General features: G+C 36.2%; 1 protein-coding gene across 2 annotated transcripts in view; it reads right to left on the bottom strand.

Annotated features, from left to right (window-relative positions):
• HPS1 (Hermansky-Pudlak syndrome 1 protein) overlaps window positions 1–26,649 on the bottom strand; it is a 481,651-nt gene that overhangs the window by 188,124 nt on the left and 266,878 nt on the right. For both annotated transcript variants that reach the window (XM_090391100.1, XM_090391101.1), the window contains exon 8: window positions 10,621–10,649. In XM_090391100.1, coding sequence (XP_090247226.1) covers window positions 10,621–10,649 — 29 coding nt within the window. The remainder of the gene's footprint in view (window positions 1–10,620; window positions 10,650–26,649) is intronic.

Here is a 26,649-nt window from a genome sequence, read left to right as displayed (position 1 = left end):
GACTTAAAGTAAAGTGGCCGAGTGCAAAGTGATGCACTTTAGGAAGAGATCACAAGTTGTGTACTATATCAATGAAACTGATTGCTTTGGGAGATTCATACCAGAAGGGGGAAAAAATAATTAGGCTAAGGATCCTGAAGTTTTGATGGACTGAAAGGCAGTCAGCCATATAAGAAAGATTACAAATACAATTCAGGAGATAACCGCAATGCTAAAACAAATGACATGTAAGAACGAGAAAGTTATTTTGCCTCTTTAGAAGACCTCAATATGACTTTACCTTAAATAAAATCACGCAAAGAAGATTTACAAAAATGATATTGGGATTGTAGAATGTAAATGTCTCCAGTCCACAAATGAGAATTTGTTGACTGCAGATTAGCAAGCAGGAGAAAGGAGTGGTATGAGAGAGACTTTCAACTTCTGAAAGAGTCAGATACCAGTAGATGGATATTTTTATTTTATGGAGGAAGGGAAGAGAACATCCATGGAAGATGAAAATGAATGCAGTCAAGAAAGTGGATGGAGGCAGGGTAAGAGATTTATTTTCCTCTCATAGTGGTGATTGGAATGATCAGAATGGTTTGTCTTTGGGGATGGTGAGTGGGTAGCGTAAATGAATTTAAGAAAAGATATGACAGTTAATGTGAGTGACATATGGTTTTCCTTGATGAGTCCCTGACTCCCTGGGGGTCTCTGGTAAGACTAATAACTGGGTGAATGTCATCTACAACTTAGTGGGTCTAGTTTGCATTTCCTCTAACTAGAAAGGTATTCTTTTGTAGCAGGAAAACTTACTGGGTTTGCCAAAGTCCCTTCAGTGGAAAAGATGCCACATCATGAAAAGGTAGGGTTGACTTGTATCACTATTCCAATGCAAACTGAAGTTATAGTTGGTAAGCAGGACAACCAACATCAGAATTGCTGAACACAAAGACTACTCTGGTTCCACCACTACAGCCACTCAGGACTTGCTGATCACCTTGGAAACCTACCACACAATACAATGGGAGGCCTCACCTTACTCTAGAGGAGCAAAATTAAAATATGAAAGACTTTTCCTAGAACATACCTAAACAAACTACCCAAACCTCAATAAATTTGATTCTATGAAACAGACTTAAATCTGGGAGATACTCATACTGAGAACTTCAGCCAGATAATCAGGAATATTCATCCCAGTCGACTAGGGGCAATATTAAGGTTTTTTTTCTAATTAACATGTATATGTGTTGTTAATTTCCTTAACTAATAAGATTACATTAAACATAAATTCTTATTAAGTTTAATTTACACAACAAGAAATTATGCTCATGCCGTGTAGATAACAGAACATGAAAAATTGCTATAGTGAGAAGCAGAAGTTCAAATAGTGGTCAAACCAATATTAAAGCATGAAATATTAAAACAGACATTGAAAGCCCAAATTATGTATTTATTGTCTGTTGGGTTTCACGAGCAGTGTGAGCAAGTATGTTGTCATGTAGAAGCAACATGCCTCTGCTCCGTTTCCCATGCCATTTTTCCTTCAATTCCCTCAGAGCTGTTGAATAAACTACTGATATAACAGTTTCACTTTTTTTTTTTTTTTTTTTTTTAGGTATTTGGTAAGGATTGCACCATCCATATCCCGAATGACAATGGCAAGAACATTCCCTGCTGACTTTTGTGTTTGGAACTTCTTTGGCTGTGGAGAACCTTTGTGTCTCCACTCCACTAACTGTTGTTTGTGTCTAGGTCATAGTGATGAAGCCATGTTTCATCAATGGTCACAACATGAGGTTTCTCAAAATTTGATTTCTAAAAATGACCCAAAATTCCTTGAGATGACAGCACACATTCTCTCTTTTGGTTGGCATTCAAACATTTAGAGATCCACTTCATTGAGAGCTTCTGCATGTCTAGATATTGGCAGATAACGACTCCAACTCATTCCCTGGATATACCTCGAGTCTTGCAATGTTTTTGGCTGGTATTCATCTATCATCACAGATCATGGTGTGCACCTGCATCGATGTTTTCAGGTGTGACTGCAGTGGAAGGTCTTCCTGACCTGGAGGAATCTGTTGTCTCAGGATGCCCAGTTTTAACCTTGACCACCCACCTATCTGGCAACTGTTGGATATGCTGGAGCACAGTCCCCTAAAGTCTCACACAAAGTTTGATGAATCTCAGTTGCAGATATTTCTTGCAGCACGAAAAACTTGATGATGATGGCCCACACTTCTGGGTCTTTGAATTTCTTCAAACCTCTGACATGTCTTCTTGTATATTCTAAAAGAAAAAGAACAAATTATTACAATTTGATGAAACATGGGGGTTAAAAGATTTTAAAATATGTTCTTTCTTGTGGTTATATCAGTTGATTTAATATCATTTTTGTTCTAGGTGTTTATCAGAACTTTTCAGCCCCTCCACTCATATGTTTGAAGCAAAAATGGCAGAAAAATTAAAAGGCAGAACCAAATATACTTTGTTCCTCTATCCAATACATCTATATGCATTAGCCTACACTAGTGTCCAAATCAGAAGGATAAGCATGAAGATTACAACTGTAAATTCAGGTTAATCAGTTTGTGGCAATTTGTATAATTGACAATTTGAAGTAGAAAGCAGCTACATATTCAAATTTTTGAATCGTGCACAAAGGGATCACATGGTAGTACTCAACAGAATATTAGTATTAGTTATAATTATTAGTATGATGGTAATAAATTTTTGTCCATACTTGGCTGTAGTCATGAAAATTTTTTTTCATATACAAGTAAAAATGTAGTTTGTCCTTAGCTTTTGAACACCTGTGTATCTATGGGTAGATAATGAAATCAGGAGTACTAGAAAGAAGAAGGCAATAACAACAACTTTAGAAGACAGAAATTTAAGAGATGATGAAATCAGTCTTGACATATAAATAATTCTGGAAAAGCTGATAAGAAGGCAATCATAAATTCTTTACTAAAAATAATGATTAAGATTTTAGAATAAGATTACACTGGATTTTTCATTGACCAATGAATTTAATGATAAATTATGCCAACGAGTTTCACTTCTTCAGGACATATAAACGGTAAAGAAAACTCAAAGTAGCAAGTACATAGAACAAACGTGTAAAATATAACAAAATTAAAACGATGCGTAACATCATACGCATGGAGTGAGTGTTTCATTAGTTATTGTTGTGCATGCTCTGTAGTTTGCAGTGAAATTAAATTCTGGCAAGCTTAGCTAAGGTTTTCCATATGTCAGGCAGGATCATTCCTTGATTTCTGTATAGGCTGCTTTCAGAATGAAGAACCACTGTGGCTTCTTTGAAATTGCGACACCAGAAATTCAAGATAAGGCATGGAACTTTTGTTCCATTCAATGGTGCGGCTTGTGTTGAAGAAGTGGAGGGCTAATCCGGAACTATCTATTCTGTTATTTTTAACATCCCCTACGTGTTCCATTTTTCTTATTTCAAGACTTCGTGATGTCTGACCTATGTAGTTTAAACCACAAAAGCAAGGGATGTTGTATACTCCAGTGTATTTGAAAAAGGCATTGCTGTCTTTTGGTGACCTTAATATGTTTCGGATTGTCTTGATCAGTTCGAAAGTTACTCTAATTTCAAAAGGTTTGAAGATTGTTGCAATCTTTTTTGACACCGTTCCTGCATAAGGAATGGCAATTGAGGATTTATATTGAGTCTTGGTAGAATGATCCTGCCCAACATATGGAAAACCGTAATAAGATCACTAAGCTTGCCAGAATTTATTTTCGCTGCAAACTACAGAGCATGCACACACACAATGATAACTGATGAAACACACGCTCCATGCATATGATGTTACGTGTCTTTTTAATTTTGTTATATTTTATACGTTTGTTATATGTATTAGTGACTTTGAGTTGTCTTTACCATTTGTATGCCCTGAAGAAGCAGCCCAGTTGGTGAAACTTGTTGGCATAATTTATCTCTAAATTCATTGGTCAATAAAAAACCCAGTGTAATCTTGTTCTAAAATTAAGTTAGTGGCAAAAAAAAAAAAAAAAATACTCACAATGATTAAGATTATTATTATTATTACTCGACACCTCCAGGGAGTCCAAAGACTCATCGAGAGAGGTCACCTACTCTACAGCTCTGTCTCCACCACTCAATCAACCTACCCCAACGAACAGCAACTACCACCCACTACCACTACAAGAATTTTCATAGACAATTACAAACATCCATGCCCATGGCAGGATTTGAACCTGTAGCCTTCAGGCTGGAGAGCGGATATGCTAACCACCTGGCGAAAGCGTACAGCACCTTAATTATAGCATTATCATCCTTTTGCATCGCCCTTGCACCACCTGTGAGATTGTGTAAGATTCACGAGGACATCATTAGCAAGTACACTATTCACTATACCAACGAACAGACAAAACAAATTTATGATGATATCAAAGATGAGTTGATCTTTTGTGGTGTTTGCAAGTTAACAACACAAGGGGGCCATCCTAACTGAGATCATTACATCATTAATTTCAGATTTTGATGAAAGCGAGTTATTTTGTCATAGATCGAAGGAGTTTATATATATTTTCTCCCCTCCCCTGCATCCAATTAATTATGGCAGCCAAATTTATTCAGGTTTGCAAGGATAGAAAAATCAAAACTCCATGGTGGACACAGAAAGTTAAAGAGGCATTGAAGAAAAAAAAAAAAGCATATCGAAAGTTCCTGGTGAATAAGTCAGCTTGTGCTCTTAGAGAATACAGAGACAAATGTAAGAAAGCTAAACACTGTGTAACAAAAACTAAACAAAAGTCATGGAAAGACTTTGGCAAGAACATAGAAAATAAATACCAGGAAGGTAGCAAAATATTCTGGAGGCTGTGGAAAAGCTTAGAAATGGAGGAAAGAGTGCTGTAAAAGGAATTAGAGATGATAAAGGTGACTTGAAAATTGGAAAAAAGATATGTATGGAGTAATTATTTCGAAAAATTGCTAAGTGAAACAAGCAGTCACAGCACAGTGGTAAAAAAAAAACACCGAACAGGCATACAATCAGGAATACATATCCATACTCAAAGAGAAAAACTCATCAAAATAACGCAATGAGGAAAGGGAGCAGGAGTAGATGATCAGGTATGGAGGTATAAAAGTCTTGCAATTGCTGCACTGCATAGTTCAGAGGGCCTGTATAGAGGGACGAATTCCAGATGATTGGAGTAGAGCTCTCACAGTACCTAAAAGGAAATAAAACTGAATATGAGAATTACAGAGGCATTTCCCTACTGAGTCTTCCCTGTAAGATTTATGCAAATATACTTGAGAAATGGTTGAGAAGGATTGTGGAAGGGAACTTTGGTGAAGAACATGCAGGATTCAGGCCAAATATAGGCTATCGGGATCAGATTTCCACTTCACGACAAATAGTTGAGAAATTACAAAAACATAAAGATCTGTATTTAAGTTTAGTTGACCTGCAAAAGTCACATATGACAAGGTGCCAAGAGAAAAGTTATTCAAACTGATATAGTTATATGGTGTCAATGGGGCATAATATCAAGCAATACTTAGTCTTTATTTGGTTGTAAGTCAGCAGGTAGAACTGAAGGAAGTAGAAGAAGATGGTTTGATATTAAATCTGGTAGACAAGGATGTACATTATCCCCTCTATTATTCATTATCTATATGGATCACATTATGAAGGGAAGCGGTATTAAACCTGATATCGAAATTGGAGATGTTAATGTCAGCTTGCTTTATGCAGATTATGTTATACTTCTAAATAAATCTGCTACAAGCCTGCAAGATTCCCTGACTAAACTGAATAACTGTCGTAATAAATTTCGTATAAAAAAGAAACAAACCAAAGACAATGAAAATAGGCAGCAACATTGAAAATATCAACTGCATTGTGAATGGAGAACCTATACAATAAGTAAAACATTTCACCTACTTAGACACAATTTTTAGTGAAGATGGAAGATTAAATATGGAAATAGACAACAGACTTAGTAAACCTGGTATGGTAGGAAGTCAACTGAATAAATTTATATGGAATAAGAGAGAAATTAGTCAAAACACTAAATTAGATATATATACAAGAGAAGTGTTTAAACTTTAAACGAGAGCTCGATTAGAAATAAAACACTTCACCAAAGACTAGGGACCACAGATATAAGAGTCCTGATAAAGATTAGGAGTGTGAACAGATGGCATCAATGGCAATATCATATTAAAAACAAGGTTATTAGAAAAGAACTTGATACTGTTAGCATCCTGGAATATGTTAGCACAGCTAATCTCAAGTTGTATGGTCACTTAAACAGAATGGGAGAGGAAAGATTAGCAAAACAAGCTCTCCGCCAGGTCAGCAGGAAAAAGACTGTGAGGAAGACCAAGATATAGGTGGAGTGATACAGTAAAAAGTGCCTTAGAAGACAGAAATATAAATCTGATAATGTTGGAGTCTTGACAGATAACAGATTGATTTGGAGGAAAACTGTTGATAGGAAGTTAGTAATTATGTAAGTTTTTCATGTAGTATTCTCATAGCAGCCTCTGCACCCCCTTGAGGGGTACATGTCAGGAATTTAATGATGATTTTTATTCAGTAGATCAATAGAATTTTCAGTTTTTGCAGATTTTATAATTAACCAAAGTTAATTTTCAGAATACTCAGTTTCTGACTTTTTAAATGCTGAAGATGTACACATTTTAAGTACTTATCTGCAGCTTCAAATAAACAAATGTTTTTCAAGATAGCAGCCACCTGCTTTATGTGCTCCAAGTGTCCTCTTTCCTCATTTTGCTTTCTATCCTCAGGGAATAGGTCAAATCCCCAAGTCTAATTTTTTTTTTGTTGTTTGTTTGTTTCATTTATACATATGGTGGAATATTTATGCTCAAACTCACTTTGAGCAAAATGTTTCTTCTATAAATGGAAAAATTAAAAACGGCTGACTATGAAGCCCAAGAAAAGTTATTTGGGGTGACAAATAAAAAGTTGACTTTTTTTTTTCTTTTTTTTTTTTTGTGAGAGAGAGAGAGACGCTTTACAGTGGCTATAAGCAAAAGTAGTCTCATTCTATTATTTTCATTCCTTCACCCTACTGTCTTTTGAAAGTGAAGAAAACCCTAATTTTGTTTCATCGTTCAACCTATTTAGTATTTCCACTTATCAAGATATTTTTTTTACTTCCTAAGTAATATGAAGTAAGTAAATTACATGTTGAGGTTTTACAAGTCTCCAACATTCAAAAATACAATATTTTAGTTTTATACTAGTAATTAGCTATGCAGATAATGTAACTTCATATCACTAAGATCTGCAAAGAAGAGGTGCATTGCAATTTTGTCTATGAAAAATTTCTGCCACATTAACTCAGTCCCTTTACCAACTTAAATGCCTCAATCATATCCCTCTCTTATCTTCACAGAGTTTTGCAAACTGCATTCTCTTAATTTGTCTTCATATTCCACATTCCAAAGACAGTTACCACCTTAGTCAGTCTTATCTGCACCCTTTCCAATATATATATTCTCAACATGAAAACTAGGGGAACAAATCTGTGCACAATAATAATCCATACGAGGTCTGATCATTGCCTTATATAATCGAACCAGAACATTTATTTCTGCACGTTAAGGTCCTCTGCATCATTGCTATTATCCAATATGATGACTTTACAACTTGTGCAATGTGATCTCTGAACTTTAGATCCTTTTCCATCACCACTCCACAGTCGCATCTCCTTAACTATTGCTTCAATTTCCCCACCAGGTATATATTTTGCATCCCATTGTTGTGTACCAAATTTCAGAACCTTACACTTTCAAAACTGAACTGACAGTTTCATACTGTTGCCAATTCATACAATCTATTCAAGACCCCTCCTGTAAAGCCACAGCATCTGTTTGATTCTTTATTCCTCTCCCCAGCCTTGCATCCTCTGCAAATAATTGTATATCATCAGTTAAACCCATCCCAATATCATTAATATATGAATTAAATAACAGTGGTACCAAAACATACCCATATATGTACCCTCAAAAGGTATTCATTCATGCTACTATGACACCACATGATTCAGTTTACATTACTATTATTATTATTATTCATGACACCTCCAAGGAGTCCGAAGACTCATTGCGGGAGGACACCTACAACGGTCGCAACCACTACACCGAACCTCTACTATGAATCATCTCCATCAATGCCATCTACCGCCCACCTCCACCACTACCACAACTAGTATTTTTTGTCTGTAAATTGCGTGTGTTCTGAAGGGCTGATTTGTCTGTATGTGGGATGAAAAACCCGAGTTTCTGGGAGAAAAAAACCCTGCTACCTCTGTATGAGATCGGCTAACTCACCTTCGATTGAAATTGTCCAGATAAAGATGTCTCCCATCGTGACGAGAATCGAACTTAGGCCTATTCCAATCGAAGGGGCAATGTACCGTTGTTATGTTATTATTAATCTCCTTTCAACAATTTTCCTCTAAATTAAGTCTATTACTTGTCAGCACTCCAATACTTTGCATCTAACATTTCATTCTTGCAAGGAACTTCTGAATGAATCAATCTACCTAGACCTTGGTCATCCTCTGGGTTTCTTTCCTGCCATCTTGGCATCAAACATCTGCTTTGCTATCCTTTCCTCTCCCATTTTGTTTAAGTGGTCATACCACCTGAAATTAGTTCTGCTAACACATTCTTGAATGGAAACAATGTCAAGTTCCTTCCTAATGTTTTTAATTTTAATATGATACTACCACTGATGCATCTAATCTTTCTCAGAACTCTCATATCTGTGGTCTCCAGTCTTCTAACCTAGCTCTCAGATTCATAACTTAAAACTGGTTTGAGCCTTGCTTTATATCTCATAGTTTGGTATTTTTGCCAATTTCTCTCTAATTCTATATAAATTTATTCAAATGGTTTCTCACCATATCAGCTTTGATTATTCTGTTGTCTATTTCCAAATTTATTTTGTCATCTTCATGAAAAACTGTGCCTAAATAGTTGAAATATATATATATATATTTTTTTTACAGGTTCTCCACTGAGAATACATAATACAGCTGAAATTTCTTATTTTCATAGTTTTAGTCTTTTTCATTATTAATTTAATTGCCAAATTTGTCATAGCTATTTTAGTTAGTTTAGTTAGAGGACATAATATTCCCAGTTTGTACAGTATTCCACAGGGAAAAAAAAAAAAAAAGGTACTGAATAACTACAATGGCATATGTTATGGAGTAAATGGGTTTATTAACAAAGAAATATATCTTTACACATGATGATACGTACATCCCAACTATCAGTGGAATCTTGATTGAATAATAAAGCATTAATGACAGTAGATTACATGCTCGAAATGGACAACTTGTCTTTCAAGACAGGTTTCGTAGCACATGAGAAGGTTCTCTGTCATCTTTGAGAACAAGAGTTGGGACATCTGCTGAATATATCATGTAATTTTAACCCTTAGTTCATCAAGGTTTGACAGTGGGTCATGGTGGAATACTCATTCCTTCAATATACCCCCAAATGAAGGCATCAAGTGATGCAAGTTCAAGAGAATGTGAAGGGTATGGGAATTCTGTGAACCTTGAAATGAGGCTCGAGAACCAAGTGATGTATGACAAGTTGCCCTGTCCTGTTGGAATACCTGTGCAAAGAATGGAATATTTTATGACATATGAAAAGACACCCAGCTCCTTAAGGATTCTCTGTAGTGACCGCCTCGGTATCCCAACTTTTACTGCTGTTCGGTGCCGACTGCATTTCGGAGACTATGACGCTTGCTCTAGCACACATCATGATTCATATTTGTGTTACCAGCTTGTGGTCTACCCACCCAAATGCTCTTTGCATAGTGGCAGAACACTCCCGGTACATCAAAACCTCTCAATTAAGGCAATGATGACACTAATGCTTGGAGCATGCTAACAGGAAACAACAAACAAACTGCTCAAAAACATGTTGTAGGTTTGGACCATTTGCTTTAACCAACTCTGTATGAATGAAAATAATGCTCAACAATAAACATCTTTTCTTCCATCAACACTATTGCTACAGCTAAACATAATGGCGCAGAGTCTACACAAAGGGGGTAGCGTCAAAGTTCAGTAATGTTTTTTTTTTTTTTTTTGTGCTATACCATATTTATGTTTTGTTATTCATTAAAAATTTATCCGAGTTCTGACCAGTTTGGCAATTCAAGCATCTTATAGAATCCTACATTTATTTTAACAACAATTATATATGGAAATTAAAGGAACTCACCAGTTATTAGTTGTTTTTTATTCAAATCTCTTAACCTACAAAAATTTGTAAACTTACTGCATATTAGTATGATACAGTCGGATAATTTGACATAACTCTAAATCAAAAATGGAAAATTTTCAAGTGACTCTAGTCTACTAACAAGCAGAGTGATGGTATTGAACTAGGCAAAGTAATTCTTTGATCACATAAAATATATCTCAAGTGATAAAATTGATTTTAATTGTGGTAATAAACAACATAATAATCGACTAACAAGAAAGCTATATCTATTTAGAGATTCCTCATATTTCATATGCTGTAGCCTATATTTGGTTTAGAATCTGGGATTAACATTAAAATATACTTACTACAAAATGTGGCACTGTAATTCTTCGTTCTGAAAAGATGGAGAGATAATACATTATAACAAAAATCTGCGTATATTATAAATGATCAAATATAGATGTAATCTGAAAAATATTTTAAACAGCTGTTAACACTGAAAAACTTACTATTAAAACTGTATAAATCACGAAAATGTTATTTTCATTATCATATTCCAGATTTTCCTTAGTAAATCATCACCCACATGAGATGTGCAGAACACTACATTACGAAGAAATTTGCACCAGTACTAGCTATTACTGCTACTTATTACTATCAACAGTTTTCCCATCCCAATTAATCTATTATCGATCGTCTGGAGATGTAGTGGTGACAGAGTTGTAGAGTAGGTACCCTCTCTCTCTTGCTGAGTCTTTGTACTCCTTGGAGGTGTCACAAAATAATAATGATAATAATGGTTTTCTAAGGATCGACTAACAGTATCAATCCTCCACAAATGTTGATCATCTTTGGTTTCTTTTATTATTATTATACTCCTGGCATCAAACACTTTTTGTGCTAGCCTCTCTTCTACCATTTGGTTTAAGTGACCATATCAGTTTACAACAGTTCAGCTCACATATTTCTGAATGCTAACCATGTCAAGTTCCTTTCTAATATCTTCATTTTTAATATGATTCTGCCATTGATGACATCTAATCAAAAGTTTTTTCTTAACTCTCATGCCTATGGTCCACATCTCTGATCAACTGTTTTATTGCTAACCCAGCTCAATTAGTTAAAACAGGTTTGAACACCATCTTTTATGCTGCTAGTTCATTGTTTTGGCCAATTTCTTCCCTATTTCAAATAAATTTACTCAATTGATTCCTCAGCATTTCAACTTTGTCTATTCTGCTGCCTATTACCATATTTAATTTGTCATTTTCACTAAAAAGTTATCTAAACAACTGAAGTAATTTACTTGGTCTATATGGCACTTATTGAGAAAGCAGCTGAGGTTTTTCATGTTTTTATTAATTAATTTTTTTTTTTGTTATAGCAGACTTTTTACTACATTTGTTATATCAGTTATTTCATTTAGTTAAGAATCATGAGAGACTTTGAACAGATTTATTTAGAAGTCTAACATCTTTCTTCAGAGATGAGTCTAATGTTCCTTTCCTTCATATTATTATTATTATTATTATTTGACACCTCCAGGGAGTCCAAAGACTCATCGAGGGAGGACACCTACTCTACAACTCTCCATCTCCACAACTGAACCTCATCCACCATCACTACTATTATTTTCACAGACAATCACAAACATCCATGCCCATGGCGGGATTGGAACCCACAGTCGTTTGGCTGGAGAGCAGATATGCTAACCACTCAGCCAACAAATATGATCCATATAGATAATGAACAGTGGAGAGAGAGAGTGTGTGTGTGCTCTTGTCTTACACCTTAGTATACATCAATCAACTTTTATATATCAGTGATGTCATGTGCTCATTTAAGTTGGGTGTACGGTCATGTGGCTTATGCAACCTGCACTACAACATTCCTGTCTTTGTTTTGACCATATCATTGCATTTTTATTGATGTATGAAAGTTTTAAGAGTGCATATCGCATCAGCACTCATTTTAATTGGTCCAATGCAATTAATTGTAGATAACTTTGAATACTTTAATTTATTAATTAATATAATTTTAAATATGGAAAGCATAAAGGTCAAATGACAATAGCTATGCTTCATGCATGCCATTTATTGAGAAGCACAAAAGGTTCATGCTTCATGGTGATCTAAGATTATCATTGGCAAATACTAGAGTGAGACATGGATAATTTGAATTTTGATATGATTTTTAAATACAGCCATATAATATACACTAAATTTGGAAAAAGTAATTGCCTGGGAAATTATTATTTTTTCTAGATTGAATCAAAAAAAAAAAAAAAAAAGGCTTAAATAACTTATTTTACTTACTTATTTATGCACAAGTACCAACCTCCTTCAACTATATTCCTGTCATACAATTCATGAAAGCTCTCGCAGAAAACAGGAAACAATGTCCCATTGTAAATATGGGCAAAAAAATTATAAATTATTTATAGAAAATTATATATTAAAAACTTGTCTATACTGTTGCCATAAACAAGTCAATTCACACTTCAACAGCAACTCATGACAAATGACAACATTCGATTGGATTGGTTGACACAACAACCAATCACAGCCACTGATTTCTGGGTGCTATTGTCTCAGCGCCCATCCTGCCTCGCCTTCCGAGTGGTTTAAAACCACTGGAACACTAAGAAATTAATATGCAGTGGCATCTGTAGGTTCAAAGGTGTCTGTATTTGTGACCACACATCCGGCTATTAACACAATGTGTCCTCTTCATGAAGCAATAGTATATTGTGTTTAATTTTAGGAATCATCAAAGCCAGGAAACAATGGAATAAATGCAAAAATATAATATTGGTGATATTACTATTCTGTAGTTGTGCACCGCACACCGAGAATACATGCCTGATATATATACATACAGGAAAACCTATCTTAACACGAATTTGATATGTGTGATAATCAGCATGATTGAGTGAAATGATACATTTCCCGTTTTAAGCGAGTGATTAATCAGTTAATGATTTTTTTATGCTATGCGAAATTTTTTGTCGCCAATCTGCAGCGAGCGGAAAAGCTGGAAATCATTAAGAAACATGAAAGTGGTGCTGGTAATACAATGACTATGTGAGACCTGGGATGCAGTGAGTCTACAGTTTGGACCATATTAAATAAGAGCAAAGAATGCAAAGAACAAGGAAAGTTGCTACTGGTTCTTTAAGCATGCAGATCACCTGAAATAGAAGCCATTTAATGATCGAGATGGAGTCTATCACTTTGGATTGAGGATTATAACCAAAAAATAATACCTCTCAGTACAGGGAATATTCAGGAAAAAGTTCTCAATATTTTTATCCTCATTGAAAGAGCCCATTTTCAAGATAAATGTAAAAGCTTTACTGCGAGTTTAGGATGATGGTTTGTCTGTATTAAAAATTGAGCTGGACTGCATAGCGTAAGAATAGCTGGGGAACCTGCTAGTGCTGATAAAAATTCTGCAGCCAAGTTTCCTGAAGAATTGCAAAGGATAATTCAGGAGGGTGATTATGAAGATTCTACCTAAAGATTCAGAGAAAAGAGAAACATATGGGATTGGAATCCCATCCCTCCGTTCTACTGAAGTATCCTTTGATTCCAATGAAGACTGGCAGTGAGATGCTCTTGTTGTAAGACTGAAAGACAAGTGCAAATGCTATGTTCTGTACTAATTATTGATTTGACAACCATGATTTTTTGGGAGGTGTGATGAGCAGAACACTGATGTACATATCTGCCAATAAAGAAAGGTAAGTTGTTGATAAATGTTGGATGTAAAGTACCGAGGCAGTGCAAATAAGCAAAGTTTCCAAACAATATAAACTACATCCATGGCAAAATTAATACATGCATGGATGTAGACTATTGATTTGATGTAGAAAGGTGGTTAGCTTTTCTTCAGAATGAATCCAGAAAATATCCACATAGTGCCTCGAAAGGTGGAGACCATAGTAGATATCTTTACAACATCCAGAGGGAAATCATCATATAGAAGACAGTGTCAGACAAGGAAATGTTGGTAAATACAGAAATATTGTCAAAGCAGGCTAAAATATCAGAAGATGGTATTGCAATATCCCCCCCCCCCCCCCAAGAAAATGTTTGGAATTCTTGATAAATGATTTGGACTGGTTGATATGCTAAAGAGATGGAAAAGAAACTTTGCCACTGAGATTTTACTCAAAAGTGGTCTCACACAACATGGTATTGATATCAAACACAGTATCCTTTGGAATGAGGCTATATATACATGTTTGTTCTATTATATTTATATATATATCAATATCGTAATAATCAGCCATTACTGATCCACTGAAGGATAAAGAGCTTTCCAAAATGAACTCCAAGACTCCCTGACAGTGGCTTTTCTTCTTGATGTCACTTACAAATCCAATAATTTAATCAATTCATCATGATTTTGGTTGGCACTGTGGTCTTTTTGACCCCCACAGAATCTAATCTAGTACTCCTTTTATCTGTTGTTGGTCTTGTCTTTGAGCAATATGGCCAGTCCATTGTCACTTCAGATGTTTCAATCGTTCTGTGATGTCAGAGACTTGGGTTGGATTTCTTATCCAAATATTCCTTTTGCACTAGAATAGCACCAGAATATAAACCTACAGGAAGAAGAGACCGTGGACATCCAAGATTAAGATGGAAAGATCAACCCCATCTGCAGAGCAGGAACAGGACATAAAAAGCTTATACCTAAATTGTTCAGATGACGACGACTACATGTGATACCAAGCATACCTCCTTTCACATATTAAATTGTGTTCTTCTTAGATTTTGAGTTTTCTTTGCATTTAATGTTTCACAGCCAATATGTCAATATATGGAGAATGGTGAAGAGAGAGTCATGTTTGTTGAAATCACCGTGAAAAGATAAGTTTAAATTTTAAAATTTTGTATGGCAACAGTGATAATTAGTTATTTAAATATTGGTGGATGACAGCTGTGATCGGTAGGCAGTGCTCGATGTAGTTCAAGTTGTGTATTTATTAAAGCATTGAGCATTGGTAAAATGGTGAAATGTAGGATGTCGCGAAAGATAAATGCAAGTGACATGGATTTTTCGAAAATGATGAGATGCCATGAATGCAGTACACATGCTTAGGGAGAGATTGAATATAATTATGTGGAAATTTAAGGGGATTCGAAGATTAGAGGTGTGGTGAGTGAAAAGGTGCACAGGGTCTGTTTTCCGGGAGGTAGAATGAGCAGGATGATTGAAGCATTGGATAAGAGAAGCATGCTGGCAAAGGAGTTGATAGTGGTAGTTGGTACAAATGATTTGATTAGCAACATGAAGAATGTAAGGAGGAATGTCATGAGGTTCTTAAGGAGAGTGAAAGATAAGCATGGTAGGTAAAGTAGTTGTTGCCCAAATATGATAATGAAGAGTTGAGAAGGCAAGGAAAATTATGAATGGTATGCTAAGAAGAGTTGTGTGAGGAGAAAGGAGTTCATTTTGCCAATGTGTGGAATGAATTCAAGGGGGCTATATAAAAAAGATGGGCTACACTTGAATGGATTTGGTGTGAGTCAGTTGGAGAAACTGCTGCTGCAAGAGAAAATGACTGAAGTGAATGTAAGACCTGAGGAGTCAAGAGATGTTGTGGAACAGCAGGAGAATAAGGTAGATGAGTTTGTGAATAAAGAAGTGAGTGGGTCAAGTGAAGAGAATGAAAGAGAAGAAACATAGGGTGGACAGGGAAATGGGAGGGGAGGTCAGGGTGGATAGGGAGACACTGTGTGAGAAGTGTAGATGATGATTTCAGGAGAAGATGTGTGGCTGCACAAGAAATGTGGGAATGACATTTAGGTCTGGGGAGTGTAATATCAGTGATGATAAACAGAAATGAATTGGGGGCGGGGTATGTGGAGAAGTCTTATCCAAGAAGTAGGGTCAGTGGGACTTGTTAGAGAAAATGAAGAAAATGAGCAAATGTGTATACATGTTTACATATGCTAGAAGTATTCACATCAAGAGGAATGAAATTGTAGCACTGATAGAGTTCATTCGCTCAAAAGTTGTTGGTATAAGTGAGACATGGTTGAATGAAGATAACATTCTCACAGGAATAGAGATGGAGGGATATGTAGTCTTTTGTGAAGACAGACAAAACAAAAAAAAGGAAGAGTGCTAATGATGAGTAGAGGAGTTGTGCCCAACTAAGATGGAGATGCAAGGAACAAATATTGAAGGTAGTTGTGAAGCAATATGGTGTGAATTGGAGATGGACAGGATGAAATGTTTAGTGGGGCGTTGCTTAGGCCTGGTGAAGGTGGAAAGCAGTGAGAAGAAAATGTTCAGGCAAATTAGTCTAGCTAATAAGAAAAGAGTGATCATTATGGGTGATTTCAATTTTGGAAATATAGACCAGAATGAAGGGACAGCATCAGGAACCAAAGAGAATGAATTTCTTGAGTTTGTGAGGGGAAAACTACCTTATGCAGCACGTAACAGAGGCTACATACTGATTGAGGGTCTCGGATTTGATTATCTAATCAGAAGATGTTGTAAATGAAATGTCACATCATCTTCCAGTTGGTGAAAGCGACCATGAAGTGATCACTTGGGTGGTGGCCAGCAGTATCAGAACTTTAATGAGAAAGAGTTATATGTGGAACTATAAGGTGTTTATAAGGTGGGTGATTATGAAAAACTCAGGATGTATTTGGCAGAGGTAATGACTGAGTGTATTCCAAAAGTCGGGAGGTAAAATACATAAAATGAATGTCTGAAGAGGTGAACATGCAATCTGGAAGAAAAAGGCATTCTGGAGACAGCAAGAAATGAGTGGCGATAATCAGTTACACAAGGAGTATTAGGAGTAAACTAGGAAGGTCACACATTTGGTAAGGGTAGCAAAAGTGCAGTATGACCATCAGATAATAAATGATACTAAAACAAATCCTACGGAGGTTTTTCGGTATGTGGTCAGTAGAAGGAAGAATGATCAAGGGAGGATGATGTTGGTCAGAAATAATAGGAAATTGATAAACACTACGGAGGATATAGTAGAGGTGTTTAATGAGCAGCTCATTAAAGTATTTCTTCCTTCTGGTTGTAACATAATGCAGAGCTGGAGAACAGTGGGAATGGAGGAGCAACTAATGATGTTGAGTGAGCAGGAGGAGCAACCAATGATGTTGAGTGAGCAGGAGGTATATGAAGAACTGAGTACAGTTGATGTCAGTTTATTTATGCTTATGGCTACATGAAACTGGTAAGTGGAGCAATAACAATTTCCAGCAACAAATGATGAAAATCTTAACATATAAAAGTTCATTACATAAAAGGCACAACCAGCTTTCTAAGTCTTTCCTTTTTTTTTTTTTTTTTTTTAAATAAAGCAAAAGTAGTAACTTGTCATAATTAAACCAGGGGCAATTATCGTCCTACAGTAACAGGTATGACAAGGCTGCATGTTCTCACAACACTTCACAACATAAATGTAGCTGTATTTATCCTAGGTTTAATTAGAGAGCAGTTGTGTCTTGTGTGAGAAAACTTGATCCATAAGAGGGGCACATTTCACATTACATCATCTTCTAACATGAGGAGGAGTTCTGTTGATACCATGACGAGGACTATGAGAGTGACTACGAGAATAGTGTCCATGGTGAGACGGGACCGTGATCTTCTGTTTCCTCCATAACTGCTGCCACATCAACTACAGGTCAAGGTCCTGGCTGGAAAGCCAATTTAAGGCCTCATCCGTCACTTTATGGATGTCCTGTAGGCCACCACCATGCAACTGGCACCTTGGACAGTTTAAGTACCACTTAAAGTACTTTTCCAGGGTGTTCAGATCTGTATTCAAGGTTGATAAAGGAGGTGGATTGATGTAAGATCGCTAGGTCATCGGCATACATATACTTGCTTTATCTGGTATGAGGTAGATCATACATGTAGATGTTAAAAAGTATAGGGGATTCCACAGAGCCATGAGGAAGACCGTTGTGAAGGAATCTGGGCCTTGTCTTTTTTCCACCAATATGGACCCGGATCTTTCTGTTGGAGAGAATAGAATCAAAAAGTTGTAAAGTTTTTTTAATATTTCCTAGTTTTAGGAGGAGGCCTCTGATCCATACAGTGTCATAAGCAGATGTTAGGTCAATGAAAGTGGCTCCAGATTTAAGTTTCTTCTGGAAGCCTGCTTCAATTTGAGTTGTCAGGGCCAGGACCTGGTCACAGCAACTTCTTCCTGGCCTGAAGCCAGCTTGCTCAGTTGGGAGTGCTCTTTCGATGAGTGGTGAAATTCTTCTAAGGAGAATTCTTTCAAAGAGCTTAAAGGTGGTGCAAAGCACGGAGATAGGTCACAGATTTTTCCCATCATTTGGATCTTTCCCTGGTTTGGGCATGGCAATTATTTTGGCTTCCCGCACAGCTTTGGTAGTTTACCAGTCATGATGATTTCTGAGAAAAGGGCAGTCTGCCATGTTTGGCCATGTTGACCAAGATGTTTTAGGAACTCAGGGAGTATACCAACCACTCCTGCAGCTTTGCTATTCTTAGTAAGTTTTAAGGCTATTTGTACCCCTTCCCAAGATACTGGGTGTACAAGTTCAGGAAACTTGGGTTCCATCCTCAGGATTTGTCTGGTGGAAGCTTGTAGAGCAATTTTCCTGGTAGAGCTGGGATGAATCTTGGAGGTTTTCAATAAATGGTTAGCCATTTGATCAGGAGTTATCTCTGTTGTTTTGTGTGTCATTGGCTCTGCTCCACCTAATTTTCTCAGAAGTGACCAGCTTCTCTGACTAGATGTGACCAAATCGAGTTCATTGATGGTTGAGATCCATCTTTCCTTTCTGTTTTTATCCAGGGTTGATATGAGCTCCTTAGCAATAGTTGGATCTTTAGATTCCTCATATTTGGCTAGGAGTTCCTCACTTTCTCTACTCCAACATGGGATATATTATTTTCTGTAGCCTCTAGGGATAGAGGCTTTTGCTGCAGATTTGAGTAGTTTAACAAATCAAGGATAGCAATTAGGAGTGGGTGGAATTGCTCTAATGGTTTGCTCGATTTGTTTCTGAAATGCAGTCCAGTTGGACCTGCGGAGATTCCATCTAACAATTTGTGTTCCGCTGATGACTGGGATTGATGTTCCTATGTCTATTAATGTAGGACGATGTTGACTATTATGGAATCTGTTAAGGATGGTTCTGGTTGATGGTAGAGGGTGGTCTTTGGAGTCTTTAGTGACTACGCACATATCTGGGGGTGTAGGTTCTGTTCCATCTGGCTGAGTAAAGAGTGCCGTCTTGCTTGGCATCATAATTCAAATACAAGTTATATGTATCCATCCAGTTAGCTAGATTATTACCATCCCGGTTGTTAGAGGAATAGCCCCACATGATGTGATGGGAACTGAAGTCACCAATATAGATAGTAGGGTGAGGAGGAAGTCGGTCCATCTGATCAGGCCAGGATTGCGATGGAAGTTTATAGACTTGTATATGGTGATATTTTGAACTTTAATACCTATGGAGTATTCTGTATCAGAAACACTTTGAGTTATATCCTTGAGACCAGGCTGGATATAGGTTGCTAGGCCATGCTTGAGGTGGCAGTTATAAGACATGAGAATGAGTCCTGGGATCTTTAGTCTATTGAGGGCTGTGTCAGGCACATGGATTTCCTGGAGAGCCAAAACGTCAATTGCTTTATCTTTGGCTATTTTGCCGATGACTTCAGCTTTGGATTTAGATATCCATTCTATGTTTAGGGAACATATCTTGAGGTAGTATTTATTAGGGGACTGTAACATATTTTTCGAAGCTTGCCCTCCACCTAAACAAGCGATGCGATCCTTGTTATTCCGGGAGACGATCGAGCAGGCATGGAACTTTTTATGTTTTGTATTCATCATAATTGTGAGTAGTTCAGAAGGCTTGGAAACTTTTGGACGCCTTGTTTGAGACATTAGCTTCGTGTTGCCTGTGATTCATCTCTGGGGGGGGGCTTCTTTTGTCTGAAGCACCAACAATGTACCACAAGGCAACACTACTGGGGGGGGGCATGGGAAGGCTGTCTCAATCCCTCCATATAAAGGGGGAATTGAGACAGCCTTCCTGTAGCTTCATATAGAGGATGATAAGACTAAGGCTTCGAATTATAGGCCGATCAGCTTGTCTGGAATTGTGGCCAGGGTGTTAAAGAAGCTAGTGAAAGCAATTCAGAACTGGATTGGTAGCAATTTCTTCAATAGACAGCATCGATATGCTAAAGGAAGATTGTGTTTCAGCAATCTGCTAACTTATTATAACAAGGTTACAAATACATTAGACACGGGGGATTCACTTCCAGTAGTATATTTAGATTTTGCAAGGCTTTCGATTGACTGCCACATAACAAACTAATAGTTAAATTGGAAAAGATGGGGTCGGAGTGGAGATTGGCTGTCTGATAGGGATCAGTAGGTCGGGTATTGGGGAGTGATATTCCAGAAGAGTAAAGTCACTAGTGGTATTCCTGGGGGGGGGGGGTCTGTTTTGGAGAAATTGTTTAAATTTCTATGTAAATCACATTGGAAAGAGCGTAAATGGTGATATACAATTGTCTGCAGATGATGCAAAGTTGAAGACAGTTATGAGAAGTAGAGCAGATGTAGTTTTGCAAGAAGACCTAAATAGACTGTCTGAATAGGCGAGTGTGCAAGGTCTTAAAATTTTGGGAAACAAAGATGGGATGTAGGGTATAGGATTGGTGGGGTATTTTAGAGGAGGTGGAGATGAAAGATCTCGGGGGTGATGGTAGATACATGAAATTTTGTGGACATTTTGCTAAAACTGTGATGAAAGCATAGCAGATTATGGGAATGATGCAGAGAACACTGCCGTGCAGAATTAAGGATGTTATGATTCTACTGTACAAAGCTTTGATCAAACTACATATGGATTAATGTGCACAGATCTGTGGTTTTCAAAAGAATGACGAGATGGTGGAGTGGTTTCAAAGACAACTGACTAAGTTAATTTCTTGTCTCTGAAATGTGGAATATGAGGAGAAAGATTGAGAGAATGCAAATTGCAAGCCTGGTAAATAGAAGGAAGAGTGAAGACATGATATCAAGAAGTATAAATTGACAAGAGGTAATTACCAGATTAAAGTGGATGAGATTTTTTTCATGACTATCCAGAGACAGGAGGAGAACAAAAGGCCAATCACTGGAAGCTGTATAAGGTGGGTGTGAACAAGGGGATGAAGAACAGATGTTTTGCACGGAAAGTGGTAGGTGACTGGAATGTATTGCCTGAGAGTGTGGTAAGTCCAGAGACAGTGAATGCATTTAAGTCAAGATATGGTGAGCTGTGCATGCGACAGTGGGATCTCCCATGACGAGTCTCTCGACTCCATGGAGGTCAGTTGATAATAATAATAAGTGCACTGATTTAAAACATTCCTTTACAGTTACAGTGGTAATTAGCTTTTGAATACTGACTGTAATTTTCTATATGCATCTGCCCAAGCATTTTGTCTTTTAACTTTTTTTAATGGTTCTTTTATTCAAGTATTTAGGCTTGGGTGCTGGTTTACATTCTTGTTGTACTTTAATGGAATAATTTACAGCACAAAGAAAATAATTAAACAACAGGTTTAATCCTTTTCAATATTTCAGCTCAGTCAGACATCATAAGGAATACAATGTTAAAATTGTAATAAGACACAAGAAACAATAAGTGGAAGAAATGAGCTAGAATAAATAAAGACTAAAGTCCCATGAGGGGATCCTCTATGGGTGCTGATGGCTAGCCTTAGATGTTGGGCAGGAGGCCTAAGAATTAAAGTTTCCCAAATTTCATAAAGTTTAATTGCAACCATATTTATTAAGATTAAGCTGGTTTTTAAGTCTGCTGCAAATTTTAAAGGGAGTCATTCAAGTTTGTATTTGCTATGATGGAGCATGGTGGTTTTTTCCATCTGATTCTGTGTAAGGTATCCAAGATATGGTCTGCTAGACATGACTGACCATAGTTGTAGCAGTGTATGTATTTTTTGCATTCTTCTAGACATATGTTAGAAGATCTTTCAGTCTGACCATAATATAATAATTTGCAAGAACAAGAAACCTTGTAAACATGTGAAATAGAGAGGAGAGGAAGTAGATCCTCAGTAGAGCAAAGAAGGAAAGCCAGCTTCAAATAAGGTTTAAAAGCATTGCCGAGATTATATTTCTTCGAAGTTCTGGCTATTTTTCTGAATACCCTAGATATAGGAAACAGTAATGGCATTACTGTAGTCTTTATGTTGAGAGGGATTGGAAGGGACAGATATTTTGTAGATCATTTGGCTTTGTAACCATTGGATAGGTTTGGAAAATTTCAAAGTTTGGCAAATAAAGGCAATCTCTGCTGTAAGGAAAGCTTGGATGAAACAGATGTTGGAGGCTCTGTTAGTAAGGGCCTTGATGATACCATATTGTTGAAAAGGGGAAATACATATAAACTTTCTTGCTTATTGTGGGAAAGTTTCTATGTATCTAGCTGTGTGGATGGGTTTTCTGTAAACAGAGTAAGAAAGAACACCATTGGAAGAATATTTAGCTGTTTGGGGATTTTCTGCAAACAGAGTAAGAAAGAATACCATGCAGCAAATACAAAATTGTAAAGCTCATTAGAATCTGCAGCAAGCTTAATAAAAAACAAGCTTAATCTTAATAAATATGGTTGCGTTAAATTTCTTAAAATTTGGGAAACTTTAATTCTCAGGCTTCCCAACCAACATCTAAGACTAGCCTACAGCATCCATGGAGGGTGCCTGTTGTAGGACTTTAATCTTTGTTTATTCTTTATTAAAACACGTAAGGAAATGAACAATGTAGTTAAGGATATAAATTAAATTATACTTTAATAAATATTTTCCGATATTTCGGCAACGTCACACTACCATCTTCTAAAGGAACTTACAAAAAAAAAAAAAAAGGCACGTGCATGTAGGCACTACAAACACAGTAACTGGGAATGAAGCTATTGTTCTCCTAAAAGTCCTGATGGTGCCCTCTAGCGAGCTAAGTAAGTGTTCTTGGCAGTTGGGCTGAAGGTCTGCTGATGTAAGCCTCCCAAATTTGGGGCAGTCGCATACAACCAAATTTGTTGAGGTTTGGAGAATTTCTTAGGGCTGAGGCTGATTCCAAATAGTCTTATAAATAGTCTTTTGAATTTGTATTTGCTACGGTGTATTACTGTAGCTTTCTTCCACCGTATTCTGTGGCATGTATCCAGACCGTATTCTGTGGCGTGTATCTGCAAGACCAGAATGGCTGTACTTGTGAAACGGGATGTAGTCCTTGTGTTCAGAAATTCTGATATTCGCTGTCCTGCCTGTTTGGCCAAAGTAAGACAGTTTACAACTGCAAGGGACCTGGTATACACCAGGTAGGTCTAGGGGAAAGTGGTTGGTCTTTAGTGGAGCGGATAAGGGATGCCAATTTTCTGTAAGGTTTGTAACAGGTTTATATCCTTAACTAAGTTGTTCATTTCCTTAAGTGTTTTAATAATGCATAACCAACGTATAAGCCTGTCTATGAGCATCAACATTTGTTTATTCTACCTCATTTTTTTCTACTTATTGTTTCTCATGGTTCTTTTATCCATTAATATCTGTTGTTCCTAAATGCATGTATTGATTCACATGTTAAATTTCATAGTTATTGATTTTTATTTCTGGAGGTACATAGCTGTTGTACCTTCAGAAATAAAACTATAGATGACTTGGTCATCTTTAATATTATCTTTAAGCCAGCTATTTTGCTAGCAATTTAGAATTTCACTGATATGAGTCTGTAATTCATGTGGACTTGAAGTAAAGATATCCATGTTATCTCCATAAATGGCTTAAACATTTCAATTTTATCTTAGATATTTTTCTTTCCATTCAAGAAGTCCGAATATTTCTTCTAAGCACGTTGTGAATAGTTTGGGGATATTGTGTTAGTGCCTGGTATTCCTTTCTGTATTTCTATATTGGAGATGTTCCATTAAAATGAACTGTTGTTACTGCATGGTGTTGGATCCTACTTCTTCTCAATCTATACTTTGGATCTGACATAATTACTATTATGATGTTCTTAACTAATTTGATAAGTTGTTAGTTGATTTCTAATTCAAATATAAAGAAAATTTATATTTAAAGACTGCGCCACTTTATATCTGAATTAGTTCAAGAATTATATCAAGAATTGAAGATAAACCAACTCTCAACTATTTCTCCTTAAAATTATATACTGGCCGAGTTTTTATCAGCTTACAAACAAAAAAGAAATTCAGAATCCTAAATTAATTTCTCTGTTTGCCTGAATTTAGTTTACAACCAATTCACTTAATTTATCATTAAATTCCCCTTACTATTACAAAATTTAATACTTAATATTACAATCTTTTTTTTAGTGAATTCAAATCCTGTCGGCTGCGCCATTTTGTTGGATCCTACTTCTTCCCAATCTATACTTTGGATCCGACATAATTACTATTACGATGTTCTTAACTAATTTGATAAGTTGTTAGTTGATTTCTAATTCAAATATAGAGACTTGATTTCTAATTCAAGTCTCTATATTTCTATATTCAAGTTGATTTCTAATTCAAATGGTAAAGACTGCACCACTTTATATCTGAATCAGTTCAAGAATTGAAGATAAACCAACTCTCAACTATTTCTCCTTAAGGTGTTAATATTATATATACTGGCCGAGTATATTTGACTTACTTAATTTACCCGCTTTGGTTCAAATATTTTATGAATGGTGCAGTAAAAGAGATTCAGGCAAAATACAACTTTAGGTAAACAAAAACAAACATTTAATTTAGAATCACAAATTTTACACTTAAATTCAAATCAGTAATTAAGATATCACAAACATTTTAACTCCTCAGGTAAATTCAATCATTCAACTCATACAATGGTAAATCTGTTATCTCTATAATACAGTCTTCTCACAGTTCCTTAAGTTCCAAATACAACAAAATTTGCAGTAATACCTCTTCACAAACAAACACTTTTAAATTTACACTTTAGCTAACTTCCTCAATAGTTACTGTTAGTATAAGGAAATTCTAGGATGAAACTCTCATACTTCTCTGTATAGGAATATTAACGGTTGGAATAATCTTACCGATAATCTTTTTTCTTCACCTACTTATATGTAAACACTTTTTATAACTGTAAACACTTAAACAGTATACGGCACTCATTAAAATAATTCCTCTAAGCAATAACTGAAGTAATCGTCGGTCACTATACACATAAACAAACGTTGTTGCATAAAGTACTATTGATCACTCATGAAATAAGGCAACACACAATAATTCCTTAACTTGAGGTTTTATATGCACAGATGTTCATTCTTCCTGCATTCATTTAATTCTTTAGGCAATATATTTCTAAGCACAGCTAACGGTGGTAACTTCAACTTTACAGCCTCTACTATTCCCTAATAACTCTGTGCTTTGCTTCAAGGTTCTGTATGTCCTTGAAAGGTCGGCCCTGAAATTGAATCTCAACTCAAATATCGCTAGTCTATTTAGTAGTCACTCAGCTGTCTTCCGTAGCTATTCTACAATTGTTATTCTACAATTTATTAGCTAACTGCCGCTCGACTAGTAGACTTTATTAGCTGCTTGAGTGACTTGCCGACTCGCTATTATCGCACTGTGATTCCCGAATGCTCCGATTCCAACCTAATGCCAATCCTCTCCTTTTTCTCTCTCTTAATTCCTCTAATCTTCCCTTAATTGATTAATAATTTCAGCGTTCGTCGCTTATATATCTGTTCTTCCCGCTTAAATTATTCTCGTGATTTCTTTCTAAAACTCTTTTCAATAAACCTTCTCCTCATGTGGTGTTCCAAAACGTGCTCGCTCACTTACATACGTCTCCATGACAACAAAACAAAACATAATAAAACTGAGGTATTGCATAATGCTAAACTTCTACAAATAGGAATAAATAAAGAATATTTACATTTCAATTAATGCACAGTTAAATTATCAAATATAAATTCTATATTAACACAGTTTTTCTACTATTAATACATATATTCTTGATTAAATAATTAAATATTAGATAAAATTAAAGGTAGTTATATGAATATTAAATTATAAACAAGTGATTTACATTAAATAATATTTACAAATGTAGCCTTTGCCATGGTGGATTATGTTGGATTCTGAGGAGAGTATTAATAATTTAAATTTCTCTTCATTCAGAATCCAACAATGGTGTATGCTGATTTGATGATCCTCATACATGTCTCTTCCAAGTATAGTGCAGGATTTTACTGAACCAAAGGCTTTGCATAATCAATAAAACCAAGACATGGTGATTGCTGGCCATGCTTTGGACACCCATCACAGGATATGCTGGATGAAGGCCACTTTATTACACCGAAGCAA

Source organism: Typopeltis vanoorti, chromosome 4 (genome assembly GCF_054136105.1).
Source record: "Typopeltis vanoorti isolate ZY-2024b chromosome 4, IOZ_Tvanoo_1.0, whole genome shotgun sequence".
Classification (NCBI taxonomy): Eukaryota; Metazoa; Arthropoda; class Arachnida; order Uropygi; family Thelyphonidae; genus Typopeltis; species Typopeltis vanoorti.
The sequence above is the reverse complement of the archived record's forward strand: the minus strand, read 5'-3'. Positions and strand labels throughout refer to the sequence as shown.